Below are 18,639 nucleotides of genomic sequence, written 5' to 3' on the forward strand. Positions count from 1 at the left end.
TTAGGGTTATACAGGGACTCTGTCTAGTGAGCTAACTGGAGCAGCAAAGTGGATAATGAAGAAGTTTTGGGCCACCTTGGCAGCTACTATGAGGAGGAAAAGTTTCTAGATTTTATAAAGATATATTTGTCAATGGGAGAGGCAAATGGAAAGATATCCTCTGTTTAGAAAACAGTTTAAATACCATACTGGGCCATTGGACCATTGTTTGCTACCATTTTAAGTGTTGCATTCTACCATGTTTTATATACTGAATACAAATAGTGCTGTGGGTATGACTATTTCGGTAACACTCAAGTCAAGAGTATAAACCTTTTTCCAGGGGGGCATTTCAGTTTTAACGGCAGTTTCAGTTTTATAAAGTCCTCCAAGGACCTTGCAAGGACCTTGCTAAATTTATGGGGGGAAAATATGATTTAATAATTAAACAAATCTTGCGTTACAAGCATTTGTGGGTTCCATTTTTGAGAGGCTTTTACATATGTTCCTGAGTTTTTTTAAAATATATAATTGCATGGAGGTTTGGTGCAAATGCCCTTCGCTTGGTGTTTATGACTCATGTGCCCTAGATTTCCCACTCCTGCTATAAGTCAAGGATTCTGAACAAAAAATAAAATTATCTTTTCATGTATTTCTAGAATCTGTGTGACAGTTAATTTCTGCTAGCTTGTGTGCTTGCCTTGTTACATATGGGATACTAAAGCCTCAGGCCACCCTGTCATCTGGTCTATTTTTACTGAGAAGTATCTTTTGGCATCACCCCAAACGCATCCAGGGGTGAGAGAGGCTAGCAGGGCTCGTCGGTCAACTGTATCACAAACCCTCATAAATGATGACCATTAGCCTCACATATGACAGTGTGAGTTGGCTGCAGCAAACAGTGGGACAGCAAGAATATTCTGAAGCTTGTTTTGGGGTGCTGAATGACATACAGTATGTTCTGAATGTTGTATGATGACCATTCTGACCTGGGGTTGACCAGTGTACACTGCGCATTTTCATGTTTCACATTTAAAGTTGTGATATTACTGTACGTTAAATATCTTAACTGTGCTTTCCTTTAGGTTGGGGTGAGCCTTATCACCAGCAGAAAGAGTCCTCAACATGGGGTGAACCCACCTCTGCTCCGCCTGTGACTGTGGACAATGGGACATCTGCCTGGGGGAAGCCAGTGGACACTCGCTCTAGCTGGAATGAACCCACCCGGGATAATAGAGAGCCTGCATCTGGATGGGGAGGTCGTCATAAGTCTGGTAAGTATAAGAGTAAGTTCTCCGCTAATTGTGGTTGTATCTAAGTATTCACATTAGAAAGTTAATAATAACTTGTTGTCGTCCCCCCCAAACACACACACACACACACATTACCCCCTTGTTAGGTCTTGGTTCCAAACCAATGGATACATGGTGTGGTGAGGAGTCTGTGAGTAACAGTTGGGATCAGGAAGAGGAAGTAGAGATTGGCATGTGGACTAACAACCAACAGGATAACAGATCACATGACCAAAACACCTGGAACTACAAGCATAAGGGATCCTGCAAGGTTGGTTTTCACTGAGATACCTATATATTTTAAACTGCTTTAATATAAAGCAGTTTAAGATATATAGTTTGTCCACCATGCAGTTGTGACTTATGCATTTCAGTTGCTGTAGTAAATTTAATTCCTAATTTTACTGCTATTGCTGTTTTTAGGTGAATAAAGCAATCAACAAACCAGACGAGCCGTGGATGAAACCCTTCATGAACCAGTTCAACAACATGAGCTTTTCTGTAAGTATTCAACCTTGCTGTTGCCAGTGAGGTTCTTCTTTCTCATGGGTTACATACAAACAAAAACACTTGTATTTTGCAGTTGTTAAAGGGCTACCTCATGCCAAATACCCGTCATCGTTTTGCATTTCAAGCTGTTGCAAAAGGGATGCTATTGTGTTTCCTAATCAGAACCAACAAGCGTCACTCAGTACCCGGTTGTGGTGGTAAATGGGTGGTTCCCATGTTTGGACCATGCATACAGTAGTGGTGTGGCGACTCTGGATGACACAGACCTATGATGTAAAACGAAAGTTATGGATCTAACTGTGGTTCTACGCCCTTAAGCCTATATAACCGTGTGACACTGGAAGCCAACTCCCTTGATCTTCTTGCACAAGGAATCTGAGCTAAAGAAAACTCTGGCGGTCATCTGGGCTTCATAGAACCAGAGTCACATCCGTAACTTGTTTTATTCCTCCTGACCGCCAGGACAACATACTTGCGTATAATCTTTCATTTTCCCTCTTTGTATTTTTAGGAGAATTTATAATGGCTTCAGTAGAAATTAAAGTATGCTCAACGGAGCACAGAAGTATACAGTTATTTGTGTGAAGTCTACCTCTATTTAAATGCACTAATATTGAGCAAGTAAGTGTCCAGCCAGACAAATAATCAGAATCAGAATCATCATCTTTATTTGCCAAGTATGTCCAAAACACACAAGGAATTTGTCTCCGGTAGTTGGAGCCGCTCTAGTACAACAGACAGTCAATTTACAGAACACTTTGGAGACATAAAGACATTGACAAAAAACAACAACAAACAACAATTGTGCAAAAAGATGCAGAGTCCTCAGTTCGAATGGCTAATATCGCAATAGTCCGGTGCAATGACCATTGTGCAAAGGGCACTGAGACTTCAAGGAGTGTATGCGGTTTAAAGTGACGAGTACTGCGATAATCTGGGACAATGGTTGTGCAAATGTTACAGATACTCCTCAATCAGTGTGCAAATGGAGCAGATGCTACTCTGGCATGATTTATTTTTATTTTAATTTATTTTTTATTAATTAATTAATTAATTAATAAATTTTATTAATTTATTTTCATGTCCAGTTATACTGTAGTACGTATATGACACCATACTGTTTCTTTTCATGCCCAGTTTATACTGTAGTATGTACTGTATATTAGGACATCCCGAACACCATTTGTTTTTAATCTGTAATTTTACTAATTTTAACACAATATGCATTAGTATTTCTATATTTAAGTGCATCAGTTTGAACAACACTCATTGATGTGTGTGCACCTTGCGCCTTGTTCAGACTACATGATTTTAGCCTCGTTATTGGCCCGATTTGCTAACGTGGCCAATTTCACAGATCAGGTCCAACATATTTTGTCATGAAGAACAAAACTCCTTGTAGTGTGACATAATCCACGACCAAGGATTTGCCCCTGTGACGCAAAAATGAAAAGTCAAGCATGATTTTTTTGGGGGGGTATCTTCCGTATATGAACGACAACCCTCCGAAACCAGTGCCTTGACGTCGACCAATAGGATTATGGTGTTGCCTCTCTTACTTGCCGTCAACTTTGATTTATACGCACAAACCAATGTTTACTGAGGCTTTAGAGCATGAATCAATATGCTGGCATGTTTGTGTACGAACGTTAGTGCTAGAGCTAGCTCAATAATGTGAGGTGTGATTGACATAAACTTGAAGCAAGAACATCTTGCCTCTTGTTTGGAGAATGTTTCACGATCTGTTAAACTACAGGTATGTGCCAAAAAAATTTGAATATCGAGGGAAAGTCCATTTATTCCAATAATTAGCTTCTAAACGTGAAACTTGTATGTTAAATTACTTCACCACACACAGAAATGATATATTTCAAGCCTTTGTTTCGATTGTTATGGTTATGGCAGAAAGACAAAAAAAAAAAAAAATCCCAGTATTTCACAAAATTAAAATATCATGACAAAGTTCAACATTGTAGGCTCCCTATGTCCCAATCTTGTCAGCTAATTAACACAAAACACCTGCAGAGGGTTTCTTCAGTCTTTAAATGGTCTGAGTCTGGCTTAGAAGGCTTCAGAATCATGGGGAAGACTGCTGACTTGATGGTTGTGCAGAAAACCATCAAAAACACCCTCCATAAGGAGAAAAGGTCTCGAAAAGAAATTGCAAAAGAAGCTGGATGCTCACAGAGTGCTGTATCAAAGTACATTAACAAAGTGTTAAGAGGAAGGGGAAAATGTGGCGGGAAAAGTGACAGGGATGACCGCAGCCTTGAGAGGATTATCAAGCAACAGTGATTCAGAAATCTGGGGGACCTTCATAATGAGTGGACTGAGGCTTGTGTCAGTGCATAAAGAACCACCAAATACAGACTTCTGCATGATATGGGCTACAGCTGTAGAATTCCATCCGTCAAGCCACTCCTGAACCAAAAACGTCGTCAGAAGCGTCTGTGCTGGGCTAAGGAGAAAAAGTACTGTTCTGTTGCCCAGTGGTCCCAAGTCCTCTCTTCAGATGAAAGTAAATTTTGCATTTCATTTAAAAATCAAGGTCCCCAGAGTCTGGAGGGAAAACTGGAGAAGCACAAAAGTCAAGTTGCTTAAAGTCCAGTGTGAAGTTTCTACAGTCAGTAATGGTTTTGGGAGCCATGTCATTTGCTAGTGTGGGTCCATTGTCTATCAAGTCCACAGTCAATGCAGCTGTCTACCTGGAAATTTTAGAGCACTTCATGCTTCCCGCTGCTGATGAGCTTTTTGGAGATAATGATTTTATTTTCCAGCAGGACCTGCCCACAAAGCCAAAACTACCAATACCTGGTTTAATAGCAATTGAATAACAGTACTTGATTGGCCAGCAAACACGCCTGAATTGAACCCCATTGAAAATGTATGGGGTATTGTCAAGAGGAAGATGAGGGAACAGAAACCCCGAAATGCAGACGATCTGAAGGCCAATATCAAAGCAACCTGGGCTACGATAACACCTGAACTGAGCCAAAGGCTGATCACCACGCCGCCTTGATGCTGTAATTAATGCAAAAGGAGGCCCGACAATGTACTGAGGGCATATTACTTTAATACACTTTTCAGAAGGGCAGCATTTCTCTTTAAGATCCTTTTAATATAACGTACAAGTTTCACTTTTTGAAACAAATTATTGAAATAAATGGACTTTCCTTTGATATTAAATTTTTTTTGCACATACCTGTATTCACAGTATGATTTTGATTGGTGGAATGATGTGTGCAGTGCATGTTTGGTACCAGAGTTCTTTTGCCTGCAACATCTTTGCGATGTGACTTGCACATCCGCACATCGTGATGACGACGCTCAAATAATATCATGCAGCCCTAGTACTTGGAGAGAAGTCTTTTTTGAGGTGGTACTTTGTGTAAAAAGTTTAAGAACCACTGCTTTATATGATTGATCTGGCACCCAATGTGTTTTCCTATAGGAACCATCGTAATTCTTTAGTCATCCAAATTAATTCACTTTTTCTTATGATTCTCCTTTTAAAAGAGAGACTCTCCTGATGATTCCATGAAAACTGGAGCAGGTATGGTGCAGGACAAGCGCATGGACACAATGGATTTCAGTGGTGTAATGGGGAAGAATCATGGGTCTCAACACCAGCTCCCCAAAGAGTCCCCCATGGATCGCAGCTCTTACTATGACAAGGTAATACTGGGGAAAATACACGGGTATGAAATTGTGTCTTTCCTTCTGGGACCCAAACTTCATAAAGTACACGATGTGTTGCAACAATGACATTGCCATATTACATGAAGTATTGATGACGATTAATATAGCAGACATCAATTTACTACAATAAACATGAATCAAAAGACCTTAACCCAAGAAAATGTATGCCTGTTTTGATCAGTAAAATAACTTTTACAATCACAATCGGCGACCCAGTAATTGTGGTAGTGTTTATGAACAAAAACACATCGTGTGGGACGTTTCCTTATTACAGTACACTAAGTCGGGCTCTTACTGTCGTGATGCGCCCCACAGTGGCCATTTCACTACAATGCACTTTAATCGTGTTTGAGATTTGTTGTACATTACATTTGCATCACGTTTACCGCAGCAACTGCTTAGATCATGTGTCATTGACCATAAAAGCAATAGGTGGCTAATTAAATTGGACTTGAGTGCAGTAATGGTTGATGGCCTGCCAGGGTTTTTTGTTGCCTTGGTTTTGCTGCTCTTGCTTTTCCTTGTAGCTTGCTTCCCCCTTTCCTACAAGATGTCCCTCTTTCCTACACTGGTGCCACCTCATGCTTCCTTTTACTCTTTGCCCTCAAATTAACCAAATTTTCCCTTCTCTGTCTGTGTGTGGCTGGCACTGTGCTCCACCCGTGCTTGCGATCCATCTGCTATGCACCCGGCCTTCTTTCTGCCGCTATCTGTTCTCGTTTCTGCTTTTAATGAGCATTGCTTCAGTCAAAGCATGAGCTTTTCTCCCTCCACTTCCACTCAGCCTATCCTATGTCATGACACTGGGCCATCTCCTGCCCACTCTATTCCTGGTGTCTCTCGGCAGGTGAGTGTGCAAGCATCACAAGGATTTTGTATGTCTGCTTTCTCATTAAACCTCTCCTGGTAACAAGATGTTACTGATGAAATGCATCTTTTCCCCCAAAAAATTGTTGACTATTGGGTGTTCACCTATGTGCATTAACAATTATCTTTTGACGTTTAGATGCTGTGACACCAGGACATGCCAGAAATGATTACTGTTTCACACATTATTGCTCCATGATCATTAATGCTTTAGCAATTATTTGTCAGTTATCAAAATGCACAATGCCTTTGATTAAGGCTACACTGTGTGTCCATAAAGTACACATGATTTTCTGACTGTGCTAATTATACTTTCAATACAATGTAATTGTTTGACTTTCAAGTTTTTTTTTTTTTTTTTTTTCTTGTCTCCTTACCTAGAATGTAAACCCAATGTTGGGTGGCAGCAGTTTAGCACAGGGCCGCGGTGGACTGCAATCACAACTCCCTCATCCCAACTTCCGTAACCAAGTGCCTCCTCCCATCATGCCCTCTCAGGTAGCGCGCACAACCCCAAACATGATTGTCCTTTATAACAACACTTTACACCAAAGTGTTCATGAACAAATCAAATAGAAATAACATGATGCCCGTATGAATAGAAGTTGTTTTTGAACCGAATCAAGCAAAGTTACAACCTAGGGCCCACTGCAAACCAAACATGACAGGGCTTAACCTGACTGAACTGTCGCACAGCGCGTGAGGTTCTGCAACTAGATTTCAGAAGGGGTTGACTGTCGGGCACTAGGGGAATGGTGTCCAAACGTTGCTGACGTAACTGCCAAAATTGCCACAACAAATGCACAAGTACTGTCAATGAGTGGGGCATCATTGCCAACAGCCCGTCCACACACTTTCCTTTTGTTTCTCGCCTGTTTCCTATCTTTGCATCATTATAAAAGAACCACAGTGACCAGGGCAATCTGCTTCTTCCTTGACAATAGTGTGTTGTGTTGTTTGTGGTTCAATGCAAAATACAGTACAGTACATATGGTGCCTCAAAACGTTTCCTGATTTAAACACAGTGGGTCGCTGTTTTTTTCGTTGCAGCGAGTTAGTATTTTTGCCAATCGCCAAGTATGTGGGGTCTAGGTTGCCAACTGCATTTTTTTCCACAATTGTCCAGTTCAGTCAAGTTCAGTTCCATCGCTCGGCGTGCTTTAAAGTCACTCACTCACTGTTTGAGCAGGGAAAAAGAACACGGTTGGTTCATAGAAACAATCCTGTCTGTTTTCAGGTCCCTCCAACCCTGTTGAAATACCCAGGTGGTAATGGAGCCCTGAACCCTCTGTTAGGCCCTCAGCAGGTGGCTGTGCTTAATCAGCTGTCCCAACTCAACCAGTTGAACCAGCTACAGGTAAAGTGCCAGAAATGGTCAAATTAACAAGTACAACTAAACATTGTATTTCTTACATGCTATATCTGAAGTCGTCACACAAACTGACGTATTTCACGAGCTACAAGTTTATAACTTTTTCATTTCCCCCCGTTTGCAGCGTCTTATCTTCCTGCAGCAGCAGCAACAACAGCAGCAGCAACAAAAGGCTCAAAACCAGAGGGTGATGCCTGTGGGACGACCGCCTGAGCAGGTTTGTTTGTCATCTTTGTATATGTTATAGTATGTTGCTTCAGGGTCTATTAAATGTTAACATCTTGCCCTGCTGTCTTTAGACGCGTCCTATTGGTTCAGCTCCATCAATGATGCAGCCACCACGTCACCTGGACCCTTCTTTGCTGAAGCAGTCCCCAGCCCTCAAACCATACCTGGATAGCTACTTACCCCACAATAGCCCTGAGATGCAGAAGGATGCTTCCAGTCTTGGGTCCTTCAGCAACTTCCCTTTAAGTATGTTGACTTCTAAAACACAGTTTAAAAGAATCTAGTCAGAGCCCTAAATATAGGACAATCAATTATATATAATACTGTAGGTATTGTTTCAGGAAGTGAAATTTAAATGTATTTCCTCTATTCTTCCCATCAGGCTTGAACTCTAACCTGAATGTATCCTTGGACATGGGTGTTGGTACTAATGCTGGCGGAGCTTTAGGCTACAAAGAACCGCCCCAGTCCAGACTGAAGAAACTGTGGGTTGCTGACCCTCTGGAGCAGAACAGCAAATCTGGTATAAAATTATGACTTAACATGATAGGCATTATGAAATTATTAATCATTTATGATCATTAGTTTTTTTTTGATTTAGTAGAATTTTATTGATTGGGTTTATTATTTCACTACTTGGGAAATGTTTATGTAGTGTGCTGTCTAAACAAGCTGCCATAGAATGCAAAACAGAGATTTAGTTTGGAACCATTTTGAGCATCCCATCACTTTCCTCAAGCCAGTCCCTTTCGTGTCTTTGATTGTGTCTCCCGTTTTTGTGTCTGTGTCACACAGGTGCTATTTCGTCAGGGCTGCGTCTGGAGGACTCTCCCTTTTATGACTTCCTGTCCCCTGGCCCATCTCCCCTGAGTCCTCCCGGCCAATCAATGGGCTCAGTGGGTGACGGCTGGCCGTCCCGTGCCAATTCCCCCCCTTTCCATGGAAACACTGTCACCTGGCCCCCAGGTACGCCAGAATTAATATTCATTATACCCCACAATGTTTTGCCTAGAAAGCAGCTAACGCCAATGTCTGTGTGTTAGAGTTCCGACCTGGCGAACCTTGGAAAGGTTACCCGAACATTGACCCTGAGACTGACCCTTATGTCACCCCTGGTAGTGTCATTAATAACCTCTCCATCAACACCGTCCGTGACACAGACCATCTCAGGGACAGGAACAATGGTAAGTCATGTGCATGGTGGGTTGGATGGCTGGTGTACTGTCTTCCATATCTTTGGCAATGTTATGACAGTTCCACTGTGTCACTGGAATGTATTTCGATGTTCCTGTACATACAGTAGACGTACAGTGTTAATGTTTGGTCCTAACATTGAATTTGGGTTAAATCTGTGATGCTAGAATCAGATCAGACAGAGTGAGTGCCTAATTCCCCCCCTTTCCGTTTGACCAGGGCCATCCTCATCACTGAACACCACGATGCCTTCTAATAGTGCCTGGTCATCCATTCGTGCCTCCAGCCACAGCGGTTCCCTCACCAGTACAGCACAAAGCACTTCAGGTGCACATTTCTGTTTCTAATGCAGCTCTAGATGCTCTGGACTCACTCACTGTTAACGGTGGTCAGAGACCAAGTGACACGACTAGTGAAGATTGTAGAATAATGGGGATTGAGATTTTTCAAATTGCATGGAGGGCTGGATCAGATGGTCTTACAGGTTCCATAAGATGAAGTTTTTTTTTTTTCTTGAGGTACAAGTTGTTTGTGCTCTCGTGTCCATACAGCCAGACCCAGTGACTCAAAGTGGTCTCCCGGCATTGGTTCTGTGTCTAACTCCTCTCTGGCCCATGAGCTGTGGAAGGTCCCCCTGCCTCACAAGGCGCTGTCCGTGGCGGCCCCTTCCAGACCTCCACCTGGCCTCACCAGTCAAAAGCCCAGCTCGGCCTCCTCCGGCTGGGACAGCTCGGCCCTGAGGCTGGGTGGGTGGGGCTCCACTGACTCCACATACGCACCTGGTGAGATACACGTACAAAGTGACCAGATTTATTTTTTTTGTCATAAAACTAGCAAAGTGTCTTAGTTTTCACATTTTAACCATCATATGACACAAATATGACTCAGTATGTCTGTAGTCATATCATCCTATGTCATCAATTGACACTCTTTGAGGAGTTTAGACCATAATTGTGAATTGCACATTATTTTTGGGAGGTTAGGTTCCAGTTGGGGTGACAGTGGCAGCTCAGGGAGAACCCAATGGCTTGTTCTGAATAACCTCACACCTCAGGTATACGCACAAATTGAGTTTATATACAGCTTCCATTTGGTTTGCGTCATTAACTGTTGGTCCAACGGTTTCACAGATTGACGGCTCTACACTGAGGACTTTGTGTATGCAGCATGGCCCTCTGATCACATTCCACCTCAACCTGCCACATGGTAACGCTGTGGTGTGCTACAGCTCCAAGGATGAGGCTGCCAAGGCCCAGAAGAGCCTGCACATGTAAGATCATTAGCGACATCTTCACTTGTCATTTCTCCATTGCAATTACACATTACAGCAAACCCTCATCTAGACCACTTGTTACACTGTCATTCTTAGTATCACCTGGAACTGAATGTGATTATTTAAACACATACTTTTGGATGATATAAAAGGGGGCACATTTGCCTGTACGCTAAAGGCACGCAGCTCCACGCTTTTCTGACAGCACCAATTATGCCGTCCACTTAATTCTGTCATTTGTGCACCTTCTCGCCATTTATGCACTCTGAGTGGAGTAATCCTGAAGCGTGGCCGTTCCTTCTCATATTTGGCCAAAGACTTAAGCGCGTTTCCTTATCCGCACTCCGGAGGCTGTAGTAAGTCTAGCTCCCCGGAAAGGTGACACATCACATTGCACGTTTTGATTATTTCCCGTGCTCCAAGCCTACGACGGCTGGTGACGGCTCGGCGGCTGACTCGCGCTGCCGGTGCTGGAGACACATGGCCCATATACGCTCACCGACTGCCCAACGGCTGTAAATATGTCCCTACCACCTTACACTGATCGACTACCGAACGTCGACATATTATGTCATATTAATTGGCAAAGACAAATTCAGCGCCAGTAGACTTACTTTCATGCACCAGTGAGGGGAATTTCCACTTCAAACAAGCTACATAGCGGCTTGGAGTTTGTCTGAAAGCGCCGCTCACAACAACTTCAGTCATCTTAATGGTGTGGTGGTGTTAGATTTTGAAATTTCTATTGTTTTTATTTGACATACGTCATCATCGGTCGTGAAATCTCGTGTGTGTGCGTGCGTGTGTGTGTGGCGCTAGTATGGTTGCTCGGCAACGCTGACCAACAGCTGCCTCACTTGCTTTCCTATTGACAGCCTTCCAAACGTGTTCACTCATAAGCAGAGTATTCTAGTTAACTTGACATTTACAGTGGGTGCGGAAAGTATTCAGACCCCGCTAAATTTGTCATTCTTTATATTGTAGCCATTTGCTAAAATCATTTAAGTTCTTTTTTTTTTCCTCATTAATGTACGCACAGCACCCCATATTGACAGAAAAAAACTGAGTTGTTGAAATCTTTGCAGATTAAAGAAAAACTGAAATATCACACAGCTATAAGTATTCAGACCCTTTGCTGTGACACTCATATATTTAACTGCTGCTGTCCATTTCTTCTGATCATCCTTAAGATGGTTCTACACATTCATTGGAGTCCAGCTGTGTTTTACTATACTGATTGGACTTGATTAGGAAAGCCACACACCTGTCTATATAAGACCTTCCAGCTCACAGTGCATGTCAGAGCAAATGAGAATCATGAGGTCAAAGGAACTGCCTGAAGAGCTCAGAGCTGTCTCTGATAAGGCATAGACTTTGCCAAGGTTACAAAAAAAATTCTGTTGCACTTAAGGTTCCTAAGAGTACAGTGGCCTCCATAATCCTTAAATGGAAGACGTTTGGGACTAACAGAACCCTACCTACAACTGTCCGTCCGGCCAAACTGAGCAATCGGGGGAGAAGAGCCTTGGTGAGAGAGGTAAAGAAGAACCCAAAGATCACTATGGTTGAGCTCCAGCAATGCAGTCGGGAGATGGGAGAAAGTTATAGAAAGTGAACAATTACTGCAGCCCTCCACCAGTCGGGGCTTTATGGCAGAGTAGCTCGACGGAAGCCTCTCCTCAGTGCAAGACACATGAAAGCCCGCATGGAGTTTGCTTAAAAAAAAAAAAAAAAAACACCCGAAGGACTCCAAGATGGTGAGAAATAAGATTCTCTGGTCTCATGAGACACTTTTTGGCCTTAATTCTAAGTGGTATGTGTGGAGAAAACCAGGCACTGCTCATCACCTGTACAATACAGTCCCAACCATGAAGCATGGTGGTGGCAGCATCATGCTGTGGGGTTGTTTTTCAGCTGCAGGGACAGGACGAGTGGGTGCAATCGAAGGAAAGATGAATGTGGTCCAGTACAAGGGTATCCTGGACAAAAACCTCCAGATTGCTCAGGACCTCAGACTGGGCTGACTGTTCACCTTCCAACAAGACAATGACCCTAAGCACACAGCTAAAATAACGGAGTGGCTTCAGAACAACTCAGTGACTGTTCTTGAATGGCCCAGCTAGAGCCCTGTCTTAAACCCAATTGAGCATCTCTGGAGAGACCTGAAAATGGCTGTCCACCAATGTTCACCATCCAACCTGACAGAATCTGCAAGGAGGAATGGAGGATCCCCATATCAGGTGTGAAATACTTGTTGCATCATTCCCAAAAAGACTCATGGCTGAATTAGCTCAAAAAGGTGCTTCTACTAAATACTGAGCAAAGGGTCTGAATACTTATGGCTGTGTGATATTTCAGTTTTCTTTTTCAATCTGCAAAACATTCAGCAATTCAGTTTTTTCCTGTCAATATGGGGTGCTGTGTGTACATTAGAGGGGGGGGGAAATAACTTAAATGATTTTAGCAAATGGCTGCAATATAACGACTGAAACATTTTAAGGAGGTCTGAATACATTCCGTACCCACTGTATAATAGAGTATTTATTTGTGAATACAAAAACACATGCTCCTTCAAAGTAGCCTGTTAGACAAACTGTGCTCACATCTCACTGGTGACGCCTAACTCCCGGATCCCCTACGGTGGTTAATTTCGCCTTTAAAGTGTCGACATATCTTCCAAATGAATTGCTATGGCAATCACGTCTCGGGGAAACTCTACTTGTTAGTTGTTGAAGCCTCCCTGACACTTAAATGAGTCACTCCTCGTGGGCGGTTGCCCACATATTCGGCGGGGTGTCAGAAGTCATATACGGGAGAATCACCGCACCTTGGTAGCGCGTAAAAAGATTTATGCACCAACGGGAGAATATGGCCCTAAGTGCATTGTGAAAAGGCCTTTAGTGTGACTTGAGTCAAGTCATTTGACTCAAGTCCCCCACCTCTGAAAAAGACTCACACTCTTGCTCTTGTGCACAGGTGTGTTTTGGGGAACACGACTATTCTGGCCAAGTTTGCCAGCGACGAGGAACTCAAACGTTTCTTTGCACAAGGGCAGTCATTGGCCACTCCCTCTTTGGGCTGGCAGACCATTGGCTCGTCTCAGAGCAGGATGGATCAGTCCCACCCTTTTCCCAGCCGCGCCGCCGAGCCTAGCCAATGGAACAGCGGTGATCTCCACAGCTCCTCCCTCTGGGGCGGCCCCAACTATTCCAGTAGCCTGTGGGGGACACCCAGCGGCACAGAGGCGGGAAGGATCAGCAGCCCATCTCCAATCAGCTCCTTCCTCCCGGTGGATCACCTGACGGGCGCCGCAGACTCCATATGAGCGGGTATCTGCAAGGGTCAGTGGAAAATTGTCAATAATCAGCAGAATGAAAGCAAAAGAAGTGGCACTACTCACTTGTGACAAGCTGTTCAACAAAACGGGCTCTCCCCTGTGGAAAACAAGTTACGTTTCTCTCTCTCTGCACATATGTCCACTTTGTTTTAGCCCAAAAACATATCAGTCGGAATACTTGAATCCTGCAGGCCAATTCTATAATGTGAACGGATGGATATTTGCTTCCAGGTAGTGCTCTTTCACACCGAAAAAAGCTTCAATCGAGCTCATTATTATTATTGTTTCATTTGTCATGTTTATTTGAATTCCAATTCTTTGTTTTTTTTTTGTTTTTTGCTGAAAATGTTGGAGTATGAGCTTTTTAAACTTTGCACTGAATGTTTTTTTCTCAGTATATATTTAATCTGCAATATAGAGGGAGCAGCCAGTTTTTCCAGTGTAGCTGTTTACTCATTGAGGTCCTTACCGTGTATGCGTGGCTATATTGTGCCCGCGAGTGTTTGTGTGTGTGTGTGTGTATGTGTGTGTGTGTGCGCGCGCTCGCTCGCTCCTCTCTTGCCTTGGCACGCCTACCTTACTGCGTTGTCGTGGAGTTCAAGATCAGCAGATAAGTTCAAGAAGAAGAATAGCTAACTTGGGAGGATTATCTGGGTATAGCTTAAAAAAAAAAGAGAGCGAAAAAAAGTATTGCACCAATGTTTGTTTGAAAACTAAAGAACGTTGAGCTCTGCAGTGCAAAGGACTGTAGCCGCAGCTGGGACTAGCAAGCCCCAGCTACCCTAATGTAGGGGCCGGGGCCTATCTAGCAAGCCCTCCCTCGAGCCCCCAAGGGGGCAAGGGTGGGAACAGCACTTTCAGAATAGGCTTTCAATATTTTGGAGGTGCCACACTGCAACCTCTTGTTTACAAGACTTAGGAGGCGGAAGGTGTGTTCATCCTTCATTTTAAAGAGAAGATGGCGTAAAAATCGAAAATGCTAATAAAAAAAATATAAAAACATGAAAAATTAAAAACATTTATAAAAGATTACAAAAAATAATGATAAAAAAATATTATCGAAGATGAAGACGATGCTTTGTAACTCTGGGAATTCGGATCAGTGTTTTTGGCCATGGTGTTGGTTATTTGAATTATTCCTCTTTGTCTGCTAAATAACCAGCAATGGTTCTCAGGAAATCAAGCCAGTTTTCCCCCCCTTATAGTTGATTTAAAGAAAAAAAACTACTACTCCTCCTTGTAGGAAATGAAAATCCAACTTTTAGCACTGAAAACTATGTATAATATGGTCTGTAAGTTTCTTTTCTCTGCCAAATAACTGCTTTAAGCTGGAGAAACTCAACACACTGCTTTCAATATGCTGTCTTGAGGGTTGGGGGGGTCCGTGTGTGTGTGTGTGTGTGTGTGTGTTTGTGTGTGTCTACTCCACTCCACCCATGTTAAAATCAACAGCGAGGGAGTGCAAACGTTGTACAAACCAAGAGAAAGGCGAAACTGTATCTATGCATACTGTAGCTTCTCACGGCCTACTGAGAGGTGTTGTTTTTTTTTTGTTGTTTTTTGTTTTTCCCACGTCTGACATGTTTTTAAATGTTTCATTTAGTATGACGACATTTTAAACCACATATTTAGCTCTCATTGCCACAAAGTGTTTCTGGAATGGGGGGAAAAAAGGAAAGAAGTGACTTTTTTTTTTTTTTTTTTTTTTTTTAACAGTGAAGCAAAAGTCGTCCACATTTCATTGCCTTGGTCCCAATTGTGTCCGCACATGCAACAAGTCAAGTGGCTTCTACCTGTTTACAAATGGAATATGATTGTATTGTTGTGCGGGAGGGAGGGGGGCATCTTAACCTGATCAATGTGTGAATGTGCGTCCATGTTAATAGGTGTTCTATCTTAGCTGTCATTGTTTAGCTCCTATGATGCTCAACGTTTTTGTTTTTGTTTTGTTTTTGGGGTGTGGGGCTTTAAAAAAAAAAAAAAAAAAAAAAAAAAAAAAGCTTCAAAGTGCACGAGCATTAGCGAAGCCATGGACCTTAAACTCGTGGGTGTGTGGGTGTGTGTGTGCCCCTCCACCACTGTTTTTATTTGACAGTTACGACAAGTTGGCTTTAGTTTTTAAGCTGAGCAGTGACTATTTAACAAATGAGTATTATCCACGAGTGTGTGTGTGGGCGCCAGTATTGAGCTGTTCTACCAAATAATTCAATCAAACAAAATATTAGTTTAATTAATTCCACACCTATTTGCTTAAACCGTTTTTTTTTCTTTTCCTCATTTGTCTTGTGGGTCTTGTTCGACACATTTTATCAAGAGGAACATCAAAACCTGTTGTTGTTTTTATTTTGTTGTGATTAACTTAACTGACATGTTGAAGTGAGGAGCCTTGGATTTTGCACTTGGTGGACTTTAAGAGGCTGCGTGAGCGCAGAGCAAAGCCGTACAAAGGAACGACATTGGTTAGAGGAGGCGGCGAGCTGGTGACGATGGCGCTGTATTTTGTTAAAAATGTGCGTGCGCGCGCATGTCATAGTTTAGTGACATGGTGAAGTGTGTGAATGGAGAAGATGTTGCTTTGCTGGCTCCAGTGAGGAAACTAGTAAGTTGTCTCCTTGGTACCTTCCTGTTAGCACTGGGGCAGAATGAAGTCTGGTGTTATACAGGCAAAGAGTTGGATTTAACCACTTTTTGCTGCCCATTGAAAAGCATGCATCTCCTTTTCCCCCCCCCTCTTCCTCCCCTGTAATCCCAAGGAATCAACAAAGATTTTACAAAAATCATCTCGAGAATGTCCAAGACCCAGACATAAGATAGGGGAGGGGAGATGGATATAAATTGTGGCCACAATATAGATATGCAGTAAAGTGTGCACAAAATGCTAATAGGTGGCCACAAGTTAGGTCTAACATGCGTATGAAATACTCATTTGTGGCCACTAAGTAGGTCTGTGTGTACAATATATAAATTATTAATACAGTTTTGCTCATAAGTTTACATACCCTGGCAGAATTTATTTCTTGGCCATTTTTCAGAGAATATGAATGATAACACAAAACTTTTCTTTCACTCATGGTTGGTGTGTGGGTGAAGCCATTTATTATCACACAACTGTGTTTACGCTTTTTAAATCATGATGACAACAGAAACTACACAAATGACCCTGATCAAAAGTTGACATACTCCAGTTTGTAATACTGTGTATTGCCCCCTTTAACATTGACGACAGCTTGAAGTCCTTTGTGGTAGTAGAGGATAAGGCTCTTTATTTTCTTTGATGGTAAAGCTGCCCATTCTTCTTGGCAAAAGGCCTCCAGTTCCTGTCAATTCTTGGGCTGTCTTGTATGAACTGCACGCTTGAGATCTCCCCAGAGTGACTCAATGATATTGAGGTCAGGAGACTGAGATGGCCACTCCAGAACCTTCACTTTATTCTGCTGTAGCCAATGACAGGTCAACTTGGCTTTGTATTTTGGATCATTATCATGCTGGAATATCCAAGTACATCCCATATGCAGCTTGCAGGCTGATGAGTGCAAATGTTCCTCTTATTTTATGATAACATGCTACAGTCGTCTTGCCATCAATTTTGACCAAGTTTTCCGTGCCTTTGTAGCTCACACATCCCCAAAACATCAGCGATCCACCTCCATGTTTCACAGTAGGAATGGTGTACCTTTCATCATAGGCCTTGTTGACTCTTCTCCAAATGTAACGGTTATGGTTGTGGCCAAAATGTTAAATTTTGGTCTCATCACTCCAAATGATTTTGTTCCAGAAGTTTTGAGGCTTTTCTCTGTGGTGTTTGGCGTATTGTAAGTGTGATTTATTTTTTTGTGTGCCATCGGCATAGCAATGGCTTTCTCCTGGCGACTTGACCATGCAGCCCATTTTTCTTCAAGTGCCTCCTTATTGTGCATCTTGAAACATCCGCACCACGTTTTTTCAGAGTCTTTAATTTCAGCTGAAGTTATCTGTGGGTTTTTCTTTGCATCTCGAACAATTTTCCTGGCCGTTGTGGCAGAAATTTTTGTTGGTCGACCTGATCGTGGTTTGGTTTCAACAGAATCTCTCATTTTCCACTTAGTTTGAACACTGCTGATTCTCAGTTCCTTGGATATCTTAGTATATCCCTTTCCTGTTTTATACAGCTCAATTACCTTTTCCCGCAGATCTTTTGACAGTTCTTTTGCTTTCCCCGTGACTCAGAATCCAGAGATGTAAGTGCAACGGTTTGTCAGGAGCCCAGAAATTCACTGAAGCTTTATACACACACTGATTATAAGCAGTCAGATCACCGGTGTGGATGGTTGCCTTTAGTAGCCATTCAAACCCATTTGTGTCAACTTGTGCACGTTATCAGGCCAAAATCTCAAGGGTATATAAACTTTTGATCAGGGTCATTTGTGTAGTTTCTGTTGTCATTATGGTTTAACAAGAGTACACACAGTTGTTTGATAATAAATGGCTTCACCCAAACAATAACCATGAGTGAAATAAAAGTTTTTATCATTCATGTTCTTTGAAAAATGGCAGAGAAATCATAAATTCTGCCAGGGCATTTAAACTTATGAGCACAACTGTATCATCTCTGCACAGGTCGAGAAATGGCTAAATAGGTAGAGGACGTTGCATATTGCAGGTTCTGTCGAAGGTGCGCTCCATTTGCCTACCCATATGTCCAAGTTGTTCATGGGGATGATATTAAACCCACAAATTTCATGCGCAAGTTACATTGAACCTCTGCCAATAGTGAAAATAATGTGAGCAATTGACACCCCCTCATAACTGCCTATAGATCCTGGAAAAGCATTACTTTTGTCTAAATGTTCTCCTTGACTCACTTTAACATTATTTCTTGACACCGAAATGCCACACAATAGCGGAAAAG

The 18,639-nt window shown here is 42.4% G+C and overlaps 1 protein-coding gene across 6 annotated transcripts in view; it reads left to right on the plus strand.

The window, feature by feature from the left end:
- LOC133465393 (trinucleotide repeat-containing gene 6A protein-like) overlaps nucleotides 1-16,246 on the plus strand; it is a 68,108-nt gene extending 51,862 nt beyond the window's left edge. For all 6 annotated transcript variants that reach the window (XM_061748149.1, XM_061748147.1, XM_061748148.1 and 3 more), the window contains 16 exons: nucleotides 1,065-1,253; nucleotides 1,379-1,542; nucleotides 1,695-1,772; nucleotides 5,298-5,456; nucleotides 6,729-6,845; nucleotides 7,585-7,704; nucleotides 7,844-7,936; nucleotides 8,019-8,193; nucleotides 8,330-8,470; nucleotides 8,743-8,913; nucleotides 8,991-9,131; nucleotides 9,361-9,468; nucleotides 9,693-9,923; nucleotides 10,125-10,195; nucleotides 10,272-10,411; nucleotides 13,391-16,246. In XM_061748149.1, the coding sequence (XP_061604133.1) occupies nucleotides 1,065-1,253; nucleotides 1,379-1,542; nucleotides 1,695-1,772; nucleotides 5,298-5,456; nucleotides 6,729-6,845; nucleotides 7,585-7,704; nucleotides 7,844-7,936; nucleotides 8,019-8,193; nucleotides 8,330-8,470; nucleotides 8,743-8,913; nucleotides 8,991-9,131; nucleotides 9,361-9,468; nucleotides 9,693-9,923; nucleotides 10,125-10,195; nucleotides 10,272-10,411; nucleotides 13,391-13,739 (2,447 nt within the window). In that variant the 3' untranslated portion in view covers nucleotides 13,740-16,246. The remainder of the gene's footprint in view (nucleotides 1-1,064; nucleotides 1,254-1,378; nucleotides 1,543-1,694; nucleotides 1,773-5,297; nucleotides 5,457-6,728; nucleotides 6,846-7,584; nucleotides 7,705-7,843; nucleotides 7,937-8,018; nucleotides 8,194-8,329; nucleotides 8,471-8,742; nucleotides 8,914-8,990; nucleotides 9,132-9,360; nucleotides 9,469-9,692; nucleotides 9,924-10,124; nucleotides 10,196-10,271; nucleotides 10,412-13,390) is intronic.
- The last annotated feature ends 2,393 nt before the right edge of the window (nucleotides 16,247-18,639 follow it).

This window comes from Phyllopteryx taeniolatus, chromosome 16, assembly GCF_024500385.1.
Source record: "Phyllopteryx taeniolatus isolate TA_2022b chromosome 16, UOR_Ptae_1.2, whole genome shotgun sequence".
Classification (NCBI taxonomy): Eukaryota; Metazoa; Chordata; class Actinopteri; order Syngnathiformes; family Syngnathidae; genus Phyllopteryx; species Phyllopteryx taeniolatus.